This window comes from Geotrypetes seraphini, chromosome 7, assembly GCF_902459505.1.
Source record: "Geotrypetes seraphini chromosome 7, aGeoSer1.1, whole genome shotgun sequence".
NCBI lineage: Eukaryota > Metazoa > Chordata > Amphibia > Gymnophiona > Dermophiidae > Geotrypetes > Geotrypetes seraphini.
In genome coordinates, this window is record NC_047090.1 from 194,899,302 (window position 1) to 194,924,055 (window position 24,754).

Here is a 24,754-nt window from a genome sequence, read left to right on the forward strand (position 1 = left end):
ACATGACAGTTCCATTCAATCATCCCCAGCCGCCGCTGCAACTCCGGGCAAAGAAGGGCCAGGCGCGTGCATCGATTACATGCTGCCGGTCCACAAGTGTTCCCCCGACCTCAATTTTGATATTGGAGAGAAGGTTCCGGGCCAACTAATCGCTTTTTGGCTGGCCCGGACCTTCTCTCTGACGTCAGGGGGAAGGCTTGTGGGCTGGCAGCGTGCAATCGCTGCACGCGCCTGGCCCTTCTTTGCCTGGAGTTGCGGTGGCTGGGGTTGATTGAATGGAGCTGTCAAGTGGCAGTGGGGAGGTAGGCAGGCTTCGGCGCAGGTCGGCTTCACGTGGGAGGGTGTGAGGAAGGGGTTGGGACAAAGGCTGGCAGTGAGGGGGAAGGTGGCATGAATTCGGGACACAGAAGGAAGGGGGGGCATGAATGTGGGACATAAGAGGGAGGAAGGGGCACTAACTTGGGACATAAGAGGGAGGAAATACAAAGGGACAATTGTTGGGCCTGAGTGTGAGTGAGAGGGAAAGAGATGGTGTACATGGGGAAAGGAAGAGGAAAATTGGGCATAGAGAGAGCGGAGTGAGGTAGAGATGTATGGGGAATAGAAGGATTAGAGAGAGAAATGCTAGATATGGTGGTGGAGAGGGAACAGAGGGACAGAATGAAGGGAATGCAAGGGGGAGGAATATTGGACATAGTGATGAAGGGAGAGATGTGGCATGGTGTTGGAGAGGGGTGGTAGAAGGAGAAATGGGCATGAGGCTGGTGGGCAGTGGTGAAAAATGCTGCAAGTGATCTGGACGATGAGAGAGGAAGAAAAGTTGGACTCCTGGAGGGACAGAAAGAGATGTTGGTTGGAGAATGGAATGAGGTCTGGAGGAGAGAAAGTGTACAGGAGACAGAAAGAAATAAAGAAATATTGGATGCACAGTCAGAAGGAAGTGCAACTAGAGACTCATGAAATCACCAGACAATAAAGGCAGGAAAAATGATTTTATTTTCAATTTAGTGATCAAAATGTGTCAGTTTTGAGAATTTACCAGTATATCTGCTGTCTATTTTGCACTATATGTGTCTATTTTTGTATAATTGTTACAGAGGTGACATTGCATATTTTAAAGTCATCTGCCTTGATTTCTTTGAAAACCCCCCAAATATAAATGATAATTAACATTTTCTTTGTGTACAGTGTGCTTTGTGTTTTTAAAATTTTTATTGTTGGTAGATCATTTTGACTTGGTCATTTTAAAAGTAGCTCACAAGCCAAAAAAGTGTGGGCACTCCTGACTTAGAGAGCAGTGGAGTCTGTTCTGACAAAAAAAAAAAAATCCTGAGGCAGTGCCGGTCTGAAGGGAAGCCTTCAATTGACTGTAATTGATTTTTATTGTTAACCGGCACTCTTTCATTAGCTAGGTCATGTATTGTGCAAATAGCACTTTTAAAGGGAAAAAGTGCTCATTGTGCTCCAGATGTGAGGGCATTGCAGCCGGCCTTTGCTTGCAGTGTGCCGGCCACTGTGAAGGGGAATCCTCATCTGCTTCAGGTGCTGGCATCCAGGGATCCCCTTCGTGAGTTTCTCTCACACCGGCAGCTGACAGCGGGGAAGCCCGGGCTTCCCTCACCACCCACGCAGGGATTTCCTCAACATCCGACGGTCAGGGAAATAAGGATTCCCTTACCACCAAAGCTACTGGGGACTCCCTTATCGCTGCTGCCGGCTTGCCTGCTTTAGCAGCTGGGGTGGTTCAGGCTTCTCAGCCACTACAGGCCTCGGGGGCGTTTTTCTTGGTAGGCTTTGTTCTGAATGTAGCAGGAAGCACCTCCATTTTGTCTGCAGGCTCAGGTGACCTTCCCCTTGATTTGGAGAGACAAGGGTAGGTTTCTGCTGGGTCCACTGCTTTGGCAGTGAGTCCCATTGGGCTGCCAGGGGTTTTTTTCCCCTGATTTTGTTTTAGCCTTGTGCAAGGCTTAACTTCAGGCGGCCGTTGGTCCTGCTTCCATCCTGGGGGGTCTCGTGGGGGAGGGGTGTTTTTCCCTCTGCGTCCACTCCAGTTTGGCCCACCTCAGTGCCGGTTTCATCCCCGTCTCCTCTTTCATCCAAGCGGCCAAGGGTCTCTTGGGACAATGATTTTTTCTACAGGGAACAATTCTCGCTTGATGAGGACCTGAACCCTTTGAAGGACCTTTTGGATCCTCTCAAGGGGATGGATGCCGCTGGCAGCGGTATTTTGGTTTCGCCAGCTGGCGATGATGCGTCAGTGATGCGCATCTTTTAGTGGGAAGAGCTCCAGGAGTTTATTCTTCAGATTTCCTCAGTGTTTTGCTTCGAGGAAGACGCAAAGGAGCCCCCGCGTATGGTGGACCCCCCTGCTTCAGAGGATCAGCTCAGCCTCCCGCTCTTTTCCTATGCATCGTGATATTTGGGATATTGTGCTTGTGCAGTGGAAGGCGCTGGAGTTGCCCTTTCATTTTCACACTCTATGGCTCGCCCGTATTCCATCCCGGAGGGGGATAGGGATACCTTGAAGTCACCAGTGATGGACGAGGCAGTGGTTTTGGCTATCGCGAAATGGCATACGGTACCGGTTGAGGGCAGCTCAGCTTAACGGGATTCAGAGGAGCATAGATTGGAGTCTCTCCTTAATCAGAATTTTGATGTCACTGCCCTAGCGTTCCAGGCAGCAATGTATGGCGGTCTGGTGGCTTGGGCTTGTTTTCGGTGGGCCAAACATGACCTTGACCGGGAGTCTGATGACTGGTCCTTGGTGGAACAGGAAGTAGCCAAAATTGAAATGGGTGCTTCATATCTCTCAGATGCAATGTTTGATCTGTTGCAGGCGTTGGCCAAGTCCATGGCTCTCGGGGTGGCCGTTTGTCATACTCTGTGGCTCCAGGTTTGGTCGGCGGATGCAGCATCTAAGGCTAAGGTGATGAAATTTCCCTTTTGAGGGTCTTTCTTGTTTGGCAAGGATTTGGATAAGTTGGTTCAGACCTTAACGGACTCTTAAGGTGCCCCATCTTCCAGAAGACCGTGCCCACCCACCTGCACAGGAGTTGCTCGGGGGCATTTGTGTGATTTCCTAGATACTGCCATGGTTGAGGGGCAGTTTCCTTTCGTGCTGCTGGATCTCTGTTTCTGTCAGCGCATGCAGACCTTTCGGGGGGGGGGGGCCTTTGAGAGGGGCATGATCCCTTCACCGGTACCCCGCCACCTGCCCTGCCCAATGACTCCTTGCTGACGCCTTCCCTGGCTGGCTTGTAGGGATGGAACACAGCACACACACACAGGATATGAGTGGAAAGCTCCGAGCCCCTTTTATTATGCTTCTATGCTAATGACATAGTAACTCCCTCGTGTATATTAGAGAATGACACGGGGAGCGATCCCCGCAGGGAGCTGCGGCGTGGCTGCGGTTTGGCTGCGGGTTATGGAGACTCCAAAGCCAAATCGCCGCAGACACGGGGACAAAAGTTTTCACCGCCCGCAAAAACGGTGAAAAGATTTGTCCCCGCAGGCCAATGTACCCCCTTCTAGGAACCGCTATTTACCTGTGTTTCACCGTGCTCCTCATTTGTCAGATCAACCCTTCCTGCCAATAGAACCCGCCCCCCCCCCCGCCCCCCCGACGATCGCCGGCAGGAAGGTGCTCAGCCCTTCATGCCGACAGAACCAGCCCTCCCCAACGATCGCGGCAGGAGGGTACCCATCCCCTCCTGCCTACCCCAACAGCCCCCCCCGACGATCGCAGCAGGAGGATATCCAACCCCTCCTGCCAGCTCCCCAACAGCCCCCCTATGATCACTGGTAGGAGGGTGCCCAACCCCTCCTGCCGGCCCCCCCAACGGCCCCCTATATCGCCAATAGGAGGGTGCCCAACCCCTCCTGCCAGACCCTCCCCCAACAAACCCCGCCATCCCGAAACACCACCCTTAGTCTTACTTTCCAAGTTGGACCGGACAGCTCCTCGCTCGTCTGGCCAGCAGGCCTGCCTCCGTCCAAATGAGGCGGGCCCGCCCCTCCCCTCCCCTGCCTAACCCACAGGATCCTAGGGCCTGATTGGCCCAAGCACCTAAGGCCCCTCCTATAGCAGGAGTGGCTTTAGGTGCCTAGACCAATCAGGCCCTAGGATCCTGTGGGTTGGGCAGGGTAGGGGCGGGCCCGCCTCATTTGGACGGAGGCAAGCCTGCTGGCCATACGTGTGAGGAGCCGTCCGGTCCAACTTGGAAAGTAAGACTAAGGGGGTTCCGGGGTGGGAGGGTTCGTTGGGGGGGGGTCCAGCAGGAGGGGTTGGGTACCCTCCTGCCGGCGATCTTAGGGGAGGCCATTGGGAGGACCGGCAGGAGGGGTTGGGTACCCTTCTGCTGCGATTGTCGGGAGGGCCGTTGGGGGGGGTCTACAGGAGGGGTTGGGTGCCCTCCTGCCGTGATCGCTGGGGGGAGGGGAGACTTGCAGCCGTAGCCGCGGTCACTATGCTAATCACGGCAGGGAGATCTTTGCCGCGATTAGGTACAGCGGCCGCGTCTACTTACCATGGAGGCTAACATTGTAAGCATTAAAAGTACATGTCGTGTTTGTTTTTGTATAGTTATTAACTAATATTTAACTAAGTTTTAAAGTTTTAAAGAATGTTTCCTTTATACGTAAATAAAGAAAAGTATATAAAATCGTACCCGTTTGAGGCTTTTATGTATGCAGCGGTGACGGGGCGGTGAATGGGGTTGCAGTGGCGGTGACGGGGCGGTGAATGGGGTGGCAGTGGCGGTGACGGGGCGGTGAAGGGAATGGCGGTGACGGGGCGGTGCAGAGGATGGTGAGACGGGGACGGGGCGGTGACGGGGACCAATTTTTTCACCGTGTCATTCTCTAGTGTATATCTCTAATAAACACAGCACACACACACAGGAATTGAGTCGGGCGTTCCCGTGGCAAGCTCCGAGCCCCTTTTATTATGCTTCTATGCTAATGACATCATAGTAACTCTCTCGTGTACATCTCTAATGATTGGTGGATACAAAGGTACATGCTTTTACATCGTGTCACCCTCAACTCTGCATGTAGGCAATGCCTGATTAACACGTAACATAGAAACATAGAAAATGACGGCAGAAAAGGGCCACGGCCCATCAAGTCTGCCCACACTAATGGCCTACCCCCTAACTACCTCCATGAAGAGATCCCACATTCCAATCTCATCTTTTCTTAAAATCTGGCACGCTGCTGGCCTCAATTACCTGTTGTGGAAGATTATTCCAGCGGTCAACCACTCTTTCGGTGAAGAAATATTTTCTGGTGTCGCCATGAAATTTCCCACCCCTGATTTTCAACGGATGCCCTCTTGTTGCCATGGGTCCTTTAAGGAAAAAGAGATCCTCTTCCACCTCGATACGGCCCGTGACATATTTGAACATCTAGATCATGTCTCCCCTCTCTTTGCATTCCTCGAGTAGACAATACCTGTGTCTTTGCACGTATTCAATGCCTGTCAGCTGATGTCCTATTCCAAATAAGGACTCCTTAAATAAGATTAGGGTTAATTTGTGACAAGTAAGGGGGAGAGAGGGAATGATTCAGCATTCTGTCACAGGGACCAGGAAGTCAGTGTGCTGACCTCGCCCTGATTCAGAATGGCGTCTCTTCACCAGTTACAGGATTTTTACCAGGGGTGGGCCAAGATCACAATGGATTAGTGGATCCTGGAAGTGATTCAGGACAGTTATGCTGTGGAGTTTTCCCATGCCTTGCCAGATCACTTTCTCGCTTCTCGTTGTCAGGTGGTATGGAAGAAGCGGGCCTTTTACCAGACGCTTCAAAGGCTGATCGATCTCAAAGCTGTAGTTCCAGTACCTCCTCAGGAGTGTTGCATCGGCCGGTATTCCATTTACTTCATGATGCCCAAGAAAGAAGGGAGTTTTGGGGCCATCTTGGATCTGAAGGTGGTCAACAGGGCTCTCCGAGTTCCATCGTTTCACAAGGAGACCCTGAGATCTGTCATTCTGGTGGTTCAGCCGGGGGAATTCCTGACCACTCTCGATCTGACGGAGATTTCTTTGCAAGGAGCCTCCCATCAGCGGTTCCTTCTTGAGATAGCACTATCAGTTTTGTGCACTTCCTTTTGGTCTGGCTATGGCTCAATGGACGTTCACCAAGATTATTGTGGTCTTAGTGGCGGCCTTTTGCAAAGAGGGCATTCTGGTTCATCCTTATCTGGACGACTGGTTGATCCGAGCAAAGTCCTTCCAGGAGAGCTCCTGAGTTACAGCTCGGGTTGTGGAGTTCCTGCAGTCATTGGGATGGGTAGTCAACCTGTCCAAGAGATGGTTGGCTCCATTTTAGCGCCTGAGTACCTTGGGGTTCTCTTCAACACTAGCTTGGGGAAGGTTGTACTGCCAGAGGCCCAAGTGGTCAAGTTGCAGTCGCACATTCGTCTTCTGATGGCTTCGGGCACAGGATTGTCTCCAGGTCTTGGGGTTGATGGCAGCTTCCCTGGACATGGTTCAGTGGGCCTGAGCTCACATGCACCTGCTTCAATATGCTCTGCTGCAGCGGTGATCACCCCAGTTGCATGATATGGACTCTTCCGTTCCTCTGCAGGAGTTGGTTCATCTCAGTCTCCGTTGGTGGCTCCTTTCTTCCAATCTGGTGTAGGGAGTGAGTCTGGTTCAGCCTCAGTGGACCCTGCTTCTCACGGACGCCAGTCTCCTTGGCTGGGGAGCTCAGTGTCTCGGTCACTCGGTTCAGGGCAGCTGGTAGTTGGAGGAGGCGTCTTGGTCGATCAATGTTTTGGAGATCAGCGCCATCCAACTGGCGTTGCTAGCGTTCCAGCCGCTGTTGACTGGCAAGACTGTTTGGGTTCTCTCGGAGAATGCCACGGCAGTGGGCTACGTCAGGGAGAACCAGGAGTCGTCTGGCGCAGAGGCTGCTCTGCTCATGGTCTGGGCAAAGACTCATATTCTGGACATCTCGACTTCCCACATAGCAGGAGTGGAGAATGTCCAGGCGGATTTCCTCAGTCGTCACATGCTAGATCCCGGAGAGTGGTGTCTTGGTCCTGCAGACTTCAAGTTGATTGGGGTCACCTGGTCCTGGACCTGATGGCCATGAGTGTCAATTCTAAAGTGCTCTGGTTCTTCAGTCGGCGCAGGGATTTCAGGCCGAGGGGCTGGATTCTCTGGTACAGCCTAGGCTGGCAGAGGGCCTCCTATACGTGTTTCCTCCATGGCCAATGGTGGGCAGAGTTTTCTTGGCTTTGCTCGGCACCCTAGCCACGTGATCCTAGTAGCTCTGGACTGGCCCAGGCGCCTGTGGTACGCGGATCTGGTTCGTCATCTTGTGACATCCTATCCCACTGCCCCTCTTGACCGATCTTCTAACTCAGAGCCCCATTTCAATCCAGGTCCGTTTTGTCTTACGGCTTGACTCTTGAGAGAGAGTGCCTAGGTAAAAAAAGATTATTCGGATAAAGTGATCTCTACTCTCTTGTGATCCCGGAGGCTTTCCGCTTCTCAGGCTTATGTTCATGTTTGGGGTATTTTTGAGGAGTGGTGTGCTACGTGTGGAGTGATTTCCTTTCGCGCCTCTTTGCCTCATATCTTGGAGTTTTTGCAGGATGGCCTGGCCTGGTCTTCTCTCCAGGTTCAACTTGCAGCTTTGTCTGCGTTTTGCGGTTTGTTGCAGGATAAGCGTTTAACTTCTTATCCAGATGTGGTTTGCCTTTTGCGGACAGCCAAATTGCTTCGGCCTCCAGTGCGACCTTCGGTTCTGGATCTCAATCTAGTTCTGTCCGTGCTTGTGCACCCTCCCATTGAGCCCCTGGGTTCCTGCTCATTGAAGGACCTTACTCTCAAGGCAGTTTTCCTGATGGCCATTACTTCTGTGAGACATGTTTCTGAGTTGCAGGCTTTCTCTTGTAGGCCTCCCTTCCTGGAGTTTTCTAAGGAGCATATTGTGCTGCGGCCTGGTCCTTCCTTTCTGCCGAAGGTGGGCTCACTTTTTCATGTCAATCAGTCTGTGGTCCTCCTGGTCTTAGGTAGTCAGGAGGGCTCTTCAGAGCAGAGGCAGTTGCACAAGTTGGATGTCTGTTGGGTTCTTCGATCTTATGTTCAAGAACTCAGGAGTTCCGGAAATAGGATCATCTTTTTGTCCTCTTCGCTACCATTGCGCTATGGATCAATGAGACTATCACTTCTGCATACCTTCTTCAGAAGAAGCGTGTTTCAGAATTTCTCAAGGCTCATTCCACTCGGGGTCAGGCAGCTTCTTGGGCTGTCTTCTCTTGTGCCTCCAGTGGATATCTGTAAAGCCGCAGTTTGGTCTTCTAATCTAATCTAGTCTTCAGTTTATATACCAGGTCATCTATTCAACAGAACTATTCATGACCTCCTGGATCAAAGACAGCACTAACATCCTAGATGAAATAGCCCCCTTAAAATCCCGCAGAATCAGATCTTCAAACCTAGAAGGCTGGTTCGACGCAGAGTTGCTACTAATAAAAAAGGACCTAAGAAAATCAGAAAGACTATGGATTAAGTCCAGTACTCAGGAGCACAGAGTTGCCTGGAGACTAAAACTCAAAAACTATAAAAACCTCACCAAGGAGAAACGAAAAGACTTCTATGCCCACAAAATTGGTAACATCTCCACCAACAGTAAAAACCTTTTTAAACTGGTCAACGACCTCTACAACCTCGAGACGCTCATTGACAACCATGAAGAACCCACTTTATCCTCAGACACCCTAGCAGATTTCTTTAATTCCAAAGTACAAAATCTAAGATCTTCGATAACATCCTCAACCAATCCCCACGGAAACTTTCCTATACTCGTAGACTTCGACACATCTAAACCTGATTCTGGATCCAGAACGAACCTGAGCTGGAACCACTTTACTACCATCGACTGGCAAACCTTCAATAAATATTACAATAAATATAGAAGCCTTCTGCAGACTGGACACCTGCCCCCCAAACATCATGAAAACCGCCCCAACTCATTTCAAAGCCAATATGTTGGCATGGATAAACAGTTCACTATCCACAGGAAATTTCCCGGCAGAACAAGGCCATATAATAATAACCCCTATTATAAAAAACACAAAAGAGCCACTCAACACCCCGTCCAACTACAGACCGATCGCGAGCATCCCGCTGTTCACCAAAATAGCAGAAGGGCTAGTAAATGCCGAAATCACCACATACCTAGAAAAATTCAGTATCTTAAACGACAACCAATCAGGCTTCCGCCAGGACCACATCACCGAGACCATCATTGCCACTCTACTCGACCACCTTCATTCACTTTTCAGCCAGGGCACTAGCGCCTTGATAGTACAACTTGATCTTAGCAGTGCATTCGACCTCGTCGACCACTCCATCCTCCTAGATTGCCTTGCCTACATCGGCATCTCTGGCCAAGTCCTCAATTGGTTCCGCGGATTTCTAAAAAATAGATCATACAGGGTATTCAAGAATGACTCCCTCTCATACAGCTGGGATAATGCCTGTGGGGTCCCACAGGGCTCCCCCCTCTCCCCCACCCTGTTTAACATCTACCTCGCCTCCCTGGGAAACCTCCTGCAAAACCTCAAGCTCAAATTCTTCATCTACGCAGATGACATTACAATAGTCATCCCACTAACCAGCTTCACTCCAGAGTTGCTCACCTCTCTTTCAAGCTCACTTACTCAGATAGAACTCTGGATGCTATCCCACAGACTAAAATTAAATCCTGACAAAACCAAATTCTTCCTAGCGACCCCCAACGACAAAATCAAAGACACCACAATCCAAGTGAAAGGTATGGCCTTCCCTCTCGAACAAACCTTAAAAGTATTGGGAGTCACCCTAGACAAACATCTATCCCTGGAAAAACATACTGATATTACGGTCAGGAAATGCATTTCAGTTCTTTGGAAACTACGCACCATAAAAAAATACTTCGACACCTTATTCCGTCTGTTGACACAATCCTCCATTCTCAGCATCCTAGACTACTGCAACATCATTTATCTGGCCTCTACGAAGAAAATCATCAGGAGACTGAAACTTATCCAGAACACCGCCGTTCGCCTTATATTTGGCTTAAACAAATGGGAACACATCACCCCTTTTTACCTCAAACTACATTGGCTACCCCTTGAATCTAGAATCCTATTCAAGTTCGCGTGCTTCTGCTACAAAACTGTCTTTGGGCTATCTCCGAGCTACCTCACCCCTCATTTCAACCTGAACTGCAACAAAAAGAACTCCCGCAGAATCAATCTTTTCGCCTTCCCCTCCCTAAAACTATGCCACCTCAAAAGGTTCTTCAACAAAACCTTCGCCTTCCAGGCAGCCAAACAGAACCCTTGGCTAGCCCAAATTCTGCTCAAGGCCCACACCTACCTAGATTTCCGAAAAATACTCAAAACTCATTTATTCCACGCTCAATATCCCTAATCCCCTCTCTTCCATTTCCCTCTCCCCCCCTCAAATGACCCAACTCTCCTGGTCCCCTCCCCCCCTCTTTTTGATCTCCCCCTTCTCACTAACTCCAGGGACCTAATCATTATGATCAATTGTAACTATGATCAATTGTAATTTCTTGTTAATTTTTGTTCCAATATCTTCATTACTTGTAAATATAGTTTATTGTAATTTCTTATTAAGTTTTGTTTAATTGATGTGAACCGCCTAGAACTCCCTGGGTATGGCGGTATACAAAAAATAAAGTTATTATTATTAGTTATCTCTCTTAGAAGGAAATCTTGCAATGTTAACAATTAGTAGGTTCTGTAAATAAGTTAATTAGATATTGTAAGAATAGCAGGGTTTTTAAGGTTTTCCGAAATAATTGCAATTGGTCTATCATTCTAATAACACCAGGAAGTCCATTCCAAATCTCTACCAACTGGAAAACGATACTACCATTTGGACGTTCAGGCGCTTCAGGGCATGGTGTTCTGTGAGCGTGTTCTGGTGGTGGCTCTCCGGGGGTCCCACCTATGATGGTTACTGCTTTGGTACGTCCCATCAGTGAACTGGGCCAGTCTGGAGAGTCTAAAAGAAAGAAAATTAGCAGGTAAGAACCTAATTTCTCCTTCTAAAACGCATTATAAAGAAAATTAACAAATTATAGAACAAGTTAGGTACATTTCTGTAAAGATCTAATGACCAACATCTGCTGGTTGTTCCCTCACTTAAATCCATTAAGACTCGGAGGCAATATATTTTTTCAGTTGTCGCTCTGCAACTGTGGAATTCCCTCCCAATATACATAAGGGAGGAACGTCTTATTGATAAGGTTAAAAGCAAGTTAAAATGCTTTGTTTTTAAAGATGCTTTTGATTGCTAATTTTTTGGGGATTGTTTTTTTTTTAAAGTCACATCACTCTTAATTCCACCTAGATTTTTTGCTGCTGTTGTTCCTTCCCTATTGTGTTATCCATAATCGTCTCATTTACTATCATATATTGTAGTTCTTCCCCCACTTCCCTTTCGGGTCCATTTATATTTAGTAAATGATCTGTGTTACTGACAGTCTCCCTGTATTTGGTGATGTATTACTTAGACTTGTTCATTGCTTTGTATTAAGATTAAGCGATTCATCAAATTTTAATAAGACTTGAAACTTGATTATAATGGACTAAAATATACTAAGGGAAGTAGAAAAATGTGTTTTGGAAAATATATAAAATCATATGATATGTGCTTTGACCCTAATATTGGATTCCTCTGTCTTGGTGAAGCTGACAGTTTTAGTGTCCTTAGTGCTGGATTGTAATGCAAGCTAATTAGCCCCCCAACATTCTGTCCAGTGTTTACTAAAGAAATATGAAACGTACTCTAAACAAAAATGTTACTTCATTATAACCATTACAGACTTAAGAGTATGTTGCATAGAAAAGGGAAAAACTCTTTACCATCTGTGGGTTGCATAGGGAGAGGTATGGCCAGTAGGAAAAAGGAGGTATTGATGCCCCTGTTTAAGACTTTGGTGAGACCTAATTTGAATATTGTGTACAATTCTGGAGACCGCATCTTCAAAAGATATAAAATGGATGGAGTCGGTCTAGAGCAGTGTTTATCAACTTGCGGTACACATATCCCCTGGCTGCCACCCAGGATCTCTCCCTGCCTTTCCCACCCACTGAAACCACAACCACGTCCAATTTCTTCCTTCTTCCCTGCCCCACCCCCCAATTGAGAAGGATAAGGATAGAGTAGAAGCCTTTGGATCTGGCCAAGAACAGGCCATTGGAAACTTTAGTAAAGGCAGTTTCCGTGGAATGCAGTGGGCGCAAGCCTGACTGAAGCGGATCCAGAATAGCATGGGATGAGAGGAAGTCCAGGCAACTGCGGTAAACAGCACATTCAAGTAACTTGGATAAGAAAGGGAGTATGGAGATGGGGTGATAGTTGGACGGACATGTCGGGTCCAGTGAGGGTTTCTTGAGGAGGGGTGTGACAACGGCATGTGTGAAGGCATCAGGTAGGTTGAGGATGTGACAGATAGGAGGAATTAACAGAGGATGAGATAGCACCGAGTAGGTGAGTAGGAATCGGATCGGAGGAGCAGGTAGTGGGTTTAGAGCAGCGGTCTCAAACCCTTTGCAGGGCCATATTTTGGATTTGTAGGTACTTTGAGGGCCGCAGAAAAAAATAGTTAAAATGCCATTAAAGAAATAACAACTTTGCATGAGATAAAACTTGTTATAGTTTATAAATCTTTCCTTAATGCTTCTGATAATTTCAGTTATACACAGCTGCAAGCAGTGCAACATGCAGAAAGATGCAGGAAAGAGCTTGTGTGAGGTTACAGCAGTGAGGCGGACAACATTCCAGAACAATGGTAATATACTGAGGGCCTCAAAATAGTACCTGGCGGGCTGCATGTGGCCCCCGGGCTGCAAGTTTGAGACCACTGGTTTAGAGGATGAGAGAAGATGTGTGGTTTCCTCTTTAGTGATCTTAGAGAAAGAGGAGAGGATGGCAGGTGTTGAAGTGAGGTTAGTAGAAGGAGCAGAGGGAGGGCAGGGGGAAGCAGCCTGGTTGATAGCTCAATGTGAATCTTCTGAATCTTATTGTAGAAGAACTCCTCCATTGTCTGGGTAGAAACTGAAGGAGGAATAGGCAGCAAGTGTGCTTTGAATAGGGAATTCAGTGTGGTAAAGAGACAACGAGGATTGGATCTAAGAGAAGCAGAGTGGATATAGTATTCTTGTTTGGCCAGTGAGAGAGCAGACTGGAATGATAGCATGAATTTGAAGTGTATGAAGTCGGTGTGTACACGGGATTTAAGCCCGAGACTTTCAGTGTAAGGGCCCGAGACTTTCAGTGTAAGGGCACATGAGTGCAGGTAGTGGATTCGGGGGGGGGGGGGGATGGGTGAGCCAGGGTCATGGTTTGGCATGCCTAACAGGACGTGAGATTGGAGGAGCTAAGATATCTAGATCAGAGGAGTGAATGGTATTATAAGAGAGGACGGCTTCATTGACAGTCTTGTGTGATATACTGTAGTAGTTGAGGAGAGGGATGAGACAGCACTGGAGAGGGCTCTGGGGTCAATAGCCTGAAAATTCCTGAATATGTTGGTGGTGATTGACCAGTTCTAGGGGGTAGGGTGATGAATAGTGAACATTAACAAGTGATGGTCAGAGAGGAGAAGGGTAGTATTGCAGAATTTGGTGGTAGAGCAGTTGGAGGATAGAATTAGGTCTAGGCAGTGTGTAGAGATGGAGGAGCACAGCAAGAGATTGTATGAGGATGTTAGGGCAAGGAACTTAGAGGCGAAGGAGTTGGAGGGGTCATCGACATGGATATTGATGTCACAGAGGATGAGAGAATGGGATGAGGGCTTGAGGAAGGAGGAGAGCCTGGAGTCAACGTCGGTTAGGAAGGGAGAGTAGGATGTATCGAGGGTGTCAGTAGATAACTGCTGCTTGGAGAGGTAAGGGAGCCAAATGGACTTCACAGGAGGAAGAGCATTGAGATGGTAGTGGGAAAAGGGGTTGAAATCTGCAAGAGGGTGAGAGTAGTTGCCCCATTCCTCCTCCTTGACCAACCAGGCAAGGCATGTAGGAGAAAAGGTACCCTCCATGACACAGGGCTGCAGCTGAGGTAATGTCATCAGGGCAGATCCAGGTCTCTGTTAGTGCAAGAATGTGAAGAGATCGAGAGATGAATAGGTCATGTATGTAGGCAAGCTTGTTGGGAACGGAGCGAGCATTTCATAAGGTACAAGAGAAGGGCAGGGAGGAGGGGGCAGGAGAGGAATAGAAATAAGGTTGGTGTTATTGAGGTTGGCCTATAGGAGTAAGGTGGACTGTAGGGTAGGGTGGGAGATTTTTGAGAGGACCAGGATTGGGGTTGATGTCCCCAGTGGCAAGCAAGAGAAGGAGGAGGAAGGTACGGGTGAAGTTAGGGGAGGTGAGGAGGCACCTGCTGCTGTGACATGGGTGAGATGCACGCATGGAGAGAGAGGGTGACTGAATGAGAGGGAGAAAAGTGTAGATCTTTAGAGTGGAAAAGAGGAAAATTCTGCCAGGGGTATGTAAACTTATGAGCATAACAGGATATTTTGTAAAACTTTGAAGAACTCTGGTTGTGATTTCATTTTGTACTCTTTATCTGTTTAAAAAAAAAATTGTTAAATATTGCCAAAACAGAGATTTATTTTCCTAATTTAGTGGAGAGCAGATTTAAACTCTAATATAGATGGCACTTGACTCTAGAGAAGCTGCTTAGGAGCTACACCTGCTTCTGATAGATGTTGCCTTAAGTGTCAGGATGTTCAGGCCTACTGGAAAGAATACACAAAGGTTATGGGATCATTAGTGAGGTCTTAAGGCACTTATCTTATTAAGTAAGCCATAATGAATCAATGAAGGAGACTGGGGGGCTGATAAAGCAGTGGTGAGGGGGAAATGGCAAAATTTTTTATCCAGGATAAGTAATAACGCTCTTTGGATTAAACTGATGGTTTGTTGATAAATTCATTATCATGGCACATGAGAAGAGTAGAAAATCTCATGCCCTATTTCAGTTAAGGGATGTAAAAGTAGGAAACATCATGGGCATTGTCTTTCCTATCAAGCAGCTTATTATGGCAAAGATTTCCATCCATTATTGATTAGATCCACATCTTATGAGCATTACAGAAAACTTTTGAAGACTTTTCTTTTTTCCAAATTCTTGGTTAACTAAATTTCTGTATATCACATTATTCTTGTATTTTCCCATAGCATAATCTTTTGTTAACCGCACTGAACTAAGGGTTATTCGGTCTAGAAATTTGCTATTATGTTATGTTCTGAAGAGAGGGGGGTATGGGAAAAGTATGTGGTTTGGTGGCACGGTAATGTGGATTCAACTCTTGACAATATAAGGAAGATGAATCTGGTAGTGGGGGTTGAGCAACTGGGGAAGAGTCCTTTTTATCATAAGAGGGAATGGGAAACCTACATTCTTTAGCACTCTCCAGACCAGTAGAGGTTAACTTTACGAATGGGTATATATCTAATCATGACCAGCAGGTGGAGACTGAAAACAAAACTTTGGGACAGTATATACTATCCTCCCTTCTCTATTTCCCTCAGTCTTCTTTCAGTCTCCAGCAGGTGTTGAGTGATCTGTACCCATCTCTCTTGGTAGGGCTGTTGGAATTTGTTTAGGGGTTTATTGTCCCTGTTTTTGGCCGGACGGAGCTTGGTCGGGCCCTGTTTGGGGGTCCGTCCGACCTCGGGGGTGTCAAACCCGGCGGGTCACGAGCGGGGTCCCTCCCCCCACTTCCTCCACCTCCCCACATTTTTTTAGAGGAGCCTCAGCAGTAAGCCTTGCCCCCTAAGTCAAGCAAGGCATATTGCTTCGAGAGCCTGTGGAGTCTGTTCTGTAAAAAAAAAAAAAAAAATCCTGAGGTAGTGCTGGTCTGAAGGGTTGTTTCCCTTTAAGAAAACTGTATTTTACTGTATTTTTTCATGTAACCAGCACTTTTTTATAGCTAGGTCGCGTCTGGAGCAATTGTGCCCTTCTCCGGGGGAGTAGGACACAATTTTAGTCCAGCCGCGAGGCACTCGCGGCCGGCCTGAACTCGGCGGTTTGGGTCGGTGAGGTGGTGGAGCTCCGTCGGCAGCGGCTGCAGGCGCCCAGAGCTCCCCGCCGATGGTGCCTCGCGAGTCGGCTTGGAGCAGTGGGGAAGCCCGGTCTTCCACAACCGCCCACGGAGGGATTCCCCGAAGGATTCCCTCTCAGCTGATTTTTTGACAGCTGATGCCGACTTGCCTGTTTTAGCGGCTGGGACTGTTCAGTCTTCTCAGCCGCTACAGGCCATGGAGGGAGCATTTTTGGCGGGAACTTCGCCATTTTCTTTGTCTGGCCCCTCCATTTTGTCTGCAACCTCAGGTGACCTTCCCCCTGTATGGCGAACACAGGGGCAGGTTTCAGCATGGACCCCTGCTGGGGCAGGGAGTCCCTGGGGACCCCCAGGGTTTTTTTGCCCCCAATTTATTTTCTTTCTTTGTGCGGACTTTTGGGGGTCCCACGTGCGCCTGGGGGGTTTCGGGGGGGGTTTCCCTCCGCGCCCCCTATGGCTTTGCCTCCCTCTTTTCGTTTGGCGTCCCCTCTTCCTCCTCCCTCATCCAAGCGCCCGCGGGGGGGCTTGGATTGCGAATTGGTGGGCGGAGGAGCGTGTTGGCCTGGTTGAGGACCTGGCTGCTTTGGCGGGCTTCCAGGATCCTCTAGAGGGGACGCCTGTTGGCAGCGGGGCGGCGGGTTTCCCGTCTTCCAGAGCAGATGCGTCCGTGGTGCGCTTTTTTATTCAGAGGGATGAGCTTTTAGACCTGTGTAGCAGGTCTCCTTGGTGCTGCATCTTTGCAGTGGCGCCGCCGGAGACCCCGCGTATGGGGGCCCCTCTGCTTCAGGGGGTCTGTCCTGGTTCCCGTTCTTTTCCTGTGCGTCAGGATTTGCGGGATTTTGTGTTGGCGCAGTGGCCTATGGGCGCAGTTTCGTTTGGTGTGCGCCTTGGCTCTTGGGTATCCCGTCCCGGAGGGAGGTAGGGCTACCTTAATTTCGCCAATGGGGAACGCGGTGGTCTCGGCACTTCCTAAGCGGCATACCGTGCCTGTTATGGACGGTTCTGCTCTTAGGGTCTCGGAGGCGCGTGCGTTAGAGACTCTTCTTAAGTATGATTTTGATGTCTCTGCCTTTGGGGTCCAGGCGGCTGTTTGTGGGGAGCTAGTCGCTCGCGCCGTGTTTCGGTGGGCTGAGCGTGTCCTGGATCGGGAGTCTGATGACTGGTCTCTAGTGGATCAGGAGGTAGCGAAGATTGCGATGGCTGCCTCGTTCCTCTCAGATGCTCTTTATGACTTGGTGCGGATTTCGGCTAAGTCTATGGCATGGCCGCGCGGCGTATTTTGTGGCTGCGCGCTTGGGCGGCGGATTCTGCGTCCAAAGCTAAGTTTACTAAAGTTCCCTTTAGGGGGTCTTTTTGTTTGGAGAGGAATTAGATGAGTTGATTCAGACTCTGACGGACTCGAAGGTGCCCCGTCTGCCTGAGGACCGTGCCCGCCCTGCGTCTAGGTGTGGGGCTGCCCGGGGGCGTTTGCGGGAATTTCGCAAGTATCGCCCGGGGCGTGGGGCTGCTTCTTTCCCGGCTCAGGGTTTTTTCCCGGGGTCGGTTCTTCCAGCGCATGCAGCCCTTTCGGGGGGCCCGTCGGGGGGCAGGGAATCCCTCCGCCGGTTCCCCCGCTTCCCGTCCTGCGCAATGACTCCTTGCCGGCGCCCCCTTTGGTTCCGGTGGGGGCCCGGCTGCGCAAATTTTTCCCCAAATGGGCCGAGATCGCGTCCGATCAATGGGTCCTTGAGGTGGTGCGGGACGGTTACGCTCTGGAGTTTACCCGCTCTCTGCCGGACCTTTTCCTCGCTTCTCCATGTCAGACTCCATGGAAGACGCAGGCTTTTCGTCAGACCCTTCAGCGTTTGCTAGATCTCGAGGCAGTGGTGCCGGTGTCCCCTACGGAGTGGGGCACCGGCAGGTACTCCATTTACTTTGTGGTGGCCATAAAGGAGGGGACCTTTCGGCCCATCCTGGATGTCTCTCGATCTGACGGAGGCCTACTTGCAGGTTCCAATTCGGGCCTCTCATCAGCACTTCCTTCGCTTTGCGATCTTGGGGCGGCACTTTCAGTTCTGTGCGCTTCCCTTTGGTCTGGCCACGGCTCCTCGGACGTTCACCACGGTAATGGTGGTCGTCGCGGCAGCCTTGCGGTCGGTGGGCATCCTGGTTCTCCCCTACCTGGACGACTGGTTGATTCGGGCAAAGTCGTTGCAGGAGAGCTCCCGGGTTACGGCTCGGGTGGTGGAGTTTCTCCGGTCGCTGGGCTGGGTGGTCAACCTTTCCAAGAGTCGGTTGGTCCCGGCTCAGCGTCTGGAGTGCCTTGGGGTTATGTTCGACATCTCCTTGGGGAAGGTCTTCCTTCCAGAGGCCCGGGTGAGCAAATTGCAATCTCAGATTCGCCTGCTTTTGGCGTCCCGGGGTCCTCGGGCGCGAGATTTCCTCCAAGTCCTGGGGTCAATGGCGGCGTCCCTGGACGTGGTGAGGTGGGCGCGGGCCCACATGCGTCCTCTTCAGTATGCTCTGCTCCGGAGGTGGTCTCCCCGGAGGCAAGATTTGGATGTTCCGGTTCCCCTGCGAGGCTTGGCGCGCTGCAGTCTGCGCTGGTGGCTCCGGACCCCTCACCTGGTTCAGGGGGTGGGTCTGGATCTCCCGCAGTGGACGGTGCTCCTTACGGATGCGAGTCTCCTCGGTTGGGGGGCTCAGTTTATGGGCCACTCAGCTCGGGGCACCTGGTCCGCGGAGGAGGCCTCCTGGTCGATCAACGAGTTGGAGACCAGAGCGGTCAGGCTGGCGCTGTTAGCTTTCCACTCCCTTTTGCTGGGCAAGTCGGTCAGAGTCCTGTCGGACAATGCCACGGCGGTGGCTTATGTCAATCGTCAGGGGGGCACCAAGAGCACTCCTGTGGCGCAGGAGGCGGCTCGGCTCATGGTTTGGGCGGAGTCCCATCTTCTGGACCTCTCGGCTTCTCATATAGCCGGGGTAGAAAATGTTCAGGCAGACTTCCTCAGTCGTCACTTCCTGGATCCAGGAGAGTGGTTTCTCGGCGCCGGAGCGTTTCGGTTGATAGTGCAAGATTGGGGGCAGCCCCTGATGGACCTGATGGCCACGAGTGGCAACGCCAATGTGCCCCGCTTCTTCAGTCGTCGCAGGGAAGGGCTGGCCGAGGGTCTGGATGCTCTGGTCCAGCCGTGGCCAACGGAGGGGCTGTTGTATGTGTTCCCTCCTTAGCCGCTGGTGGGCAGAGTGCTTCTTCGCATTGTTCACCATCTGGGTTTGGTGGTGCTGGTGGCTCCGGATTGGCCTCGACGTCCGTGGTATGCGGATCTGGTGAGACACCTGGTGGCGGTTCCTCTTCCTCTGCCTCTCTCGGACGACCTTCTGATGCAGGGTCCCATTCCCTTGTTCGACCCGTCTCTCTTCTGTCTTACGGCGTGGCTCTTGAAAGGGGTCGCCTTAGCAAGAAGGGATATTCAGACAAGGTGATCGCTACACTGTTGGGGTCCCGGAGGCTTTCTACCTCTCGGGCTTATGTGCGGGTTTGGCGTCTCTTTGAGGAATGGTGTCGGGCGCGGGGAGTGACCTCTTTTCGCGCTTCTCTGCCTAACATTCTAGAGTTCTTGCAGGATGGCCTGGATAGAGGCCTGGCTTGGTCTTCTCTCCGGGTTCATCTTGCGGCCCTGTCGACCTTTCGAGGGTTGGTGTCAGGTCAGCGTTTATCGGCTCTTCCTGATGTGATTCGGTTTCTGCGGGCGGCCAAGTTGCTTAGGCCTCCCCTACGGCCCTCGGTTCCCTCTTGGGATCTTAATCTGGTTCTCTCTGTTTTGGTGCGCCCGCCTTTCGAGCCCTTGGACGACTGTTCTTTGAAGGACCTTACTTTGAAGGCGGTCTTTTTGGTGGCCATTACTTCTGCTAGGAGTATTTCTGAGCTGCAGGCTTTCTCTTGTAGGGCTCCCTTCTTGGAGTTGTCTAGGGAGCGGGTCGTCTTGCGGCCTGTTCCTTCCTTTCTGCCGAAGGTTGTTTCTCCTTTTCATGTCAATCAATCGGTGGTTCTCCCGGTCTTGGGTGGTCGGGAGGGCTCTTCTGAGCAACGGCAGCTGCGCAAGTTGGATGTCGGTCGGGTCCTTCGCTCTGATGTGCAGCGGACCCAGGAATTCCGGAAGTCCGATCATCTCTTTGTCCTCCTGGCTGGTCCTCGTCGGGGAGCTGGCGCTTCTAAGGCTACTATTGCGCGCTGGATCAAGGAGACGATTGCTTCCGCTTATCTTCTGAAACAGCAGCCTGTTCCGGAGTTTCTCAAGGCTCATTCCACTCGGGGTCAGGCGGCTTCTTGGGCTGAGTCGTCGCTCGTGCCTCCGGTGGATATTTGTAAGGCTGCGGTTTGGTCCTCCTTGTATTCTTTTGTTAGACATTATCGGGTAGATGTTCAGGCGCGTCGGGACGCGGTGTTCGGTGAGCGTGTTCTGGTATCGGCCCTTCGGGGGTCCCGCCCGTGAGAGGGACTGCTTTGGTACGTCCCATTCGTAAAGTTAACCTCTACTGGTCTGGAGAGTGCTAAAGAAGGAGAAATTAGGTTCTTACCTGCTAATTTACTTTCTTTTAGCTTCTCCAGACCAGTAGAGGTCCCCACCCTGTCTGTTGTTGTTGTTGTTGTTGGGGCTGTTTTCGCGGGCAGTTTTTGTTTTTTGCTGCGGGTTCTAGTATTTTTCTAGGGCCGGGGAGAATTAAAGAACAGCGGCTGTGGCTCGGCTGGCTTAGCTGGCGAGCTGTGGGGACATTTTCCTTCGGGTATTTCTCCTCTGCATTTTCCAACAGCATTTGGGTATGTTATTTGTTACTCCTGTTCGGAGTATTGTTTTCTTCCTGTTTTCCAGTTCTTGGTTCTGCTTGGCTATTCGGCAGACTGAGGGAAATAGAGAAGGGAGGATAGTATATACTGTCCCAAAGTTTTGTTTTCAGTCTCCACCTGCTGGTCATGATTAGATATATACCCATTCGTAAAGTTAACCTCTACTGGTCTGGAGAAGCTAAAAGAAAGTAAATTAGCAGGTAAGAACCTAATTTCTCCCTACTTCCTGTACCATAGATTGGTTAAATGTAAAAATATACAATGTTTAATGAATTGTGAGCTTGACATTTGTGCTGGAAGCGAAGGGGATAACAGGGTACAGATAGAAGTTTACCTTACAGGACATTAAGCGCACATGGTAGGTTTAGGTTAGGGGGGGCCGCCGCGGGAGCGGACTGCCGTCCACGATGGACCCCTGGTCTGACCCGGCAGAGGCAATTCTTATGTTCTTATGTGCTGTAGAGCTGTAAATAGTAATTAAAAAAAAGGCAAGAAGGTGTAGCATTCCTTCAGCTGGACAGGGAAGCAATAAGAATTTCACACATTGCTAGAACCAGTCCCATCCAAATCTAATCCATTTGCCTTTCCCAGCATTCAGAAGGAGAGAGCTGAGCTGACATCTTCTAGCCTCAGGGACCCTTCAAATGGACCTGTTTGCCGCTGAGGTAGTGAAGGGTTGCATGTGCTCAGAACTTGACCTTAAGACCATAAGAATTGCCATACTGAGTCAGTCTCTGGCAGAATCCCAAAGAGTATCAAGATTCCATGCTACTGAGCAGTATAGTTGCTCGCCTACTTCTTGGGAGAAGGGGATGAATGGGAGGGACTATTTCTTTGAAAAAGACTTTACTGGGACTAGAGTTTCTTGTTTTGGCATTTCAGGGATATCTTACCTGGTTCTGCTCTTTTTGCGGAAGAAGACATGACAGGAGAGAGACAGCTCTGAGCTGTGATCCTGGGGGGTCTCATGTAGCCTTGTGTGCTTTGAAGGGACTGATGTTTTACATTATTGGTAAGTGAAAAAGCTGCGTAATGCAGCCTCCTGTAGTAGGTTTACAAAAAATGTAGTACTGTAGAATTTGATGGCCTTGACAAACTGGAAGGAGAAGATTTCAGCTACATAAATAAATGAGTACTGTGTGAAGGCCAAACGGAGCTAAAGACTTCCTCAGAATTATAACCGCACGCACACACTTTTCTTTCCAAAGAAACCCTAAAGCTGTTAGTCTAGTCCACTGTTACTCAGTTTATTCCTTCATTTTATAGATGAATGGTGTGCATATGTTTCCCTTCCCCTGCCACAGCCTGGATTATAATGTGTAAGCCACCTGCACCGGCCATTGTGAGAGTACCAGTAATCACCAGTAGGTGTCAGTGATAGGATAAAGTAATTATAGAAAACCCAGCCATGCTTAAATCAGTGTTCTTCAACCTTTTTACACCTGTGGACTGGTGGAAATGAAAGAATTATTTTGTGGTCCGTGGAACACTGGGCCAAGTCGTGGGACAGACCCCACCCATCTCCACCCGAGACCCCGCCCCCATAATAGTACTAATTATAACATAATTTTTTCCATTCATTTTTCATATATACACCCACAATATAATCTTATTAACACATAATGGTTAACCACAAAATTAAACTACTCAAAGCTATATTCCTAAACTTGCCATTGGTGATTATATTTGTTTTTTGCATCAATAAAAAAAAAATTGTTTGATCATAAACTACACAAAACACACTGTATGCTTCTCAACATTCATTCCTACCAGAAAACAGATAACCTCTTTGCAAATACGGGACCAAAAACTAAAAGTACTAATATATATATACAAACAAAACCCTAAGATGGAAGACTCTGCATGCAGTACAACCCCCTCTAAAATATAATTACCCCTCCCTCTTCAATATACTAAGTCCCTCTAAACTTTCTCTTTACTAAGTCCTTCAACTTTTCATTGGAGTTCCTTCCTATATCAATTCCTGTAAACCTTGCCGAGCTCTACATTTGTGGGGAGGATGCGGTATACAAACTTAAGGTTTAGTTTAGTTTAAGAAAAAGAAACAAATGCATTTCTTCCTGAACAGTGCAAAATACAGACAGCAGATGTATGTGCCAGCCATGTGGACTGGCAGCAAATTTCTGCGGACCGGCACCAGTCCACGGACCAGTGGTTGAAGAACACTGGCTTAAATAATTACTGCATGTATAATCTTCAGAAAGTGCTCAGAGGTGTAAACTTGAGACCATAAATTGAGTTATACCTAAGGTGACCATACGTCCCATTTTCGGATCCCCTGTCCCGTTGTCCCCACACAGCTTCTGGATGCCAAAATGTCCCATTTTCAGGGACAGCGTCCCGAAGCTGTGCGCGGGAACAACGGGACAGGCGATCGCTTCCTGTTCCTCCCCTGCCGCACCAAAAAAAAAAAAAAAGCCTCCCTCCAGGCCTGATTTAAACTTCTCCCCTGGTCCACCGCTGCTGCTCCTCTGCTGCCACTACTCGCACCCGGAAGCCTTCTTCCCGACGTCAATTCTGATGTTGGAGAGGACGTTCCGGGCCAGCCAATCGCTGCCTGGCTGGCCCAGAATGTTCTCTCCGACGTCAGAATTGATGTCGGGAAGAAGGCTTCCGGGTGCGAGTAGTGGCAGCAGATGAGCAGCGGCGGTGAACTGGGGAGAAAGTTTAAATCGGGCCTGGAGGGAGGCTTTTGTTTTCCGGGGGGAGGGCGGGGAAGGAGATAGGCAGGCTGGCTGGCTGGCTCTGGGGGAGAGAGGGAGGTAGGCAGACTTTGGGGGAGGCAGGCTCTGGGGGAGGTAGGCTGGCTGGCTGGCTCTGGTGGAGGGAGGTAGGTAGGCAGGCTTTGGGGAAGGCAGGCAGGCAGGCTCTGGGGGAGGTAGGCAGGCAGGCTGGCTGGCTGGCTCTGGGGGAGGGAGGTAGGTAGGCAGGCTTTGGGGGAGACAGGCAGGCTGGCTTTGGGGGAGGCAGGCAGGCTCTGGGGGAGGTAGGCAGGCTGGCTGGCTGGCTCTGAGGGAGGGAGACAGGCAGGCTGGCTTTGGGGGAGGCAGGCAGGCTCTGGGGGAGGAAGGCATGCAGGCTGGCTGGCTGGCTGGCTTTGGGGGAGGTAGGCAGGCAGACTGGCTTTGGGGGAGGCTGGCTTTGGGGGAGGTAGGCTGGCAGGCTTTTTGGAAGGGGGTGGGACAAAGGCTAGAAAGCAGTGAGGGGACATAGGAAGGAGGGATAGTAACATAGTAGATGACGGCAGATAAAGACCCGAATGGTCCATCCAGTCTGCCCAACCTGATTCAATTTAAAAATTTTTTTTTTTTTTTTCTTCTTAGCTATTTCTGGGCAAGAATCCAAAGCTTTACCCGGTACTATGCTTGGGTTCCAACTGCCGAAATCTCTGTTAAGACTTACTCCAGCCCATCTACACCCTCCCCAGCCATTGAAGCCCTCCCCTGCCCATCCTCCACCAAACGGCCATACACAGACACAGACCGTGCAAGTCTGCCCAGTAACTGGCCTTAATTCAATATTTAATATTATTTTCTGATTCTAAATCTTCTGTGTTCATCCCACGCTTCTTTGAACTCAGTCACAGTTTTACTCTCCACCACCTCTCTCGGGAGCGCATTCCAGGCATCCACCACCCTCTCCGTAAAGTAGAATTTCCTAACATTGCCCCTGAATCTACCACCCCTCAACCTCAAATTATGTCCTCTGGTTTTACCATTTTCCTTTCTCAGGAAAAGATTTTGTTCTACGTTAATACCCTTTAAGTATTTGAACGTCTGAATCATATCTCCCCTGTCTCTC

At 49.8% G+C, this 24,754-nt stretch overlaps 1 protein-coding gene across 5 annotated transcripts in view; it reads left to right on the forward strand.

Annotated features, from left to right (window-relative positions):
• The window catches only part of AREL1 (apoptosis resistant E3 ubiquitin protein ligase 1), a 293,395-nt gene that overhangs the window by 16,833 nt on the left and 251,808 nt on the right, over positions 1–24,754 (forward strand). For 4 of the 5 annotated variants that reach the window (XM_033951577.1, XM_033951580.1, XM_033951579.1 and 1 more), the window contains exon 3: positions 21,815–21,944. In XM_033951577.1, the coding sequence (XP_033807468.1) occupies positions 21,929–21,944 (16 nt within the window). In that variant the 5' untranslated portion in view covers positions 21,815–21,928. Of the gene's footprint in view, positions 1–10,859; positions 11,056–21,814; positions 21,945–24,754 lie in introns of all 5 variants that reach the window. The other variant, XM_033951578.1, reaches the window with a different exon arrangement.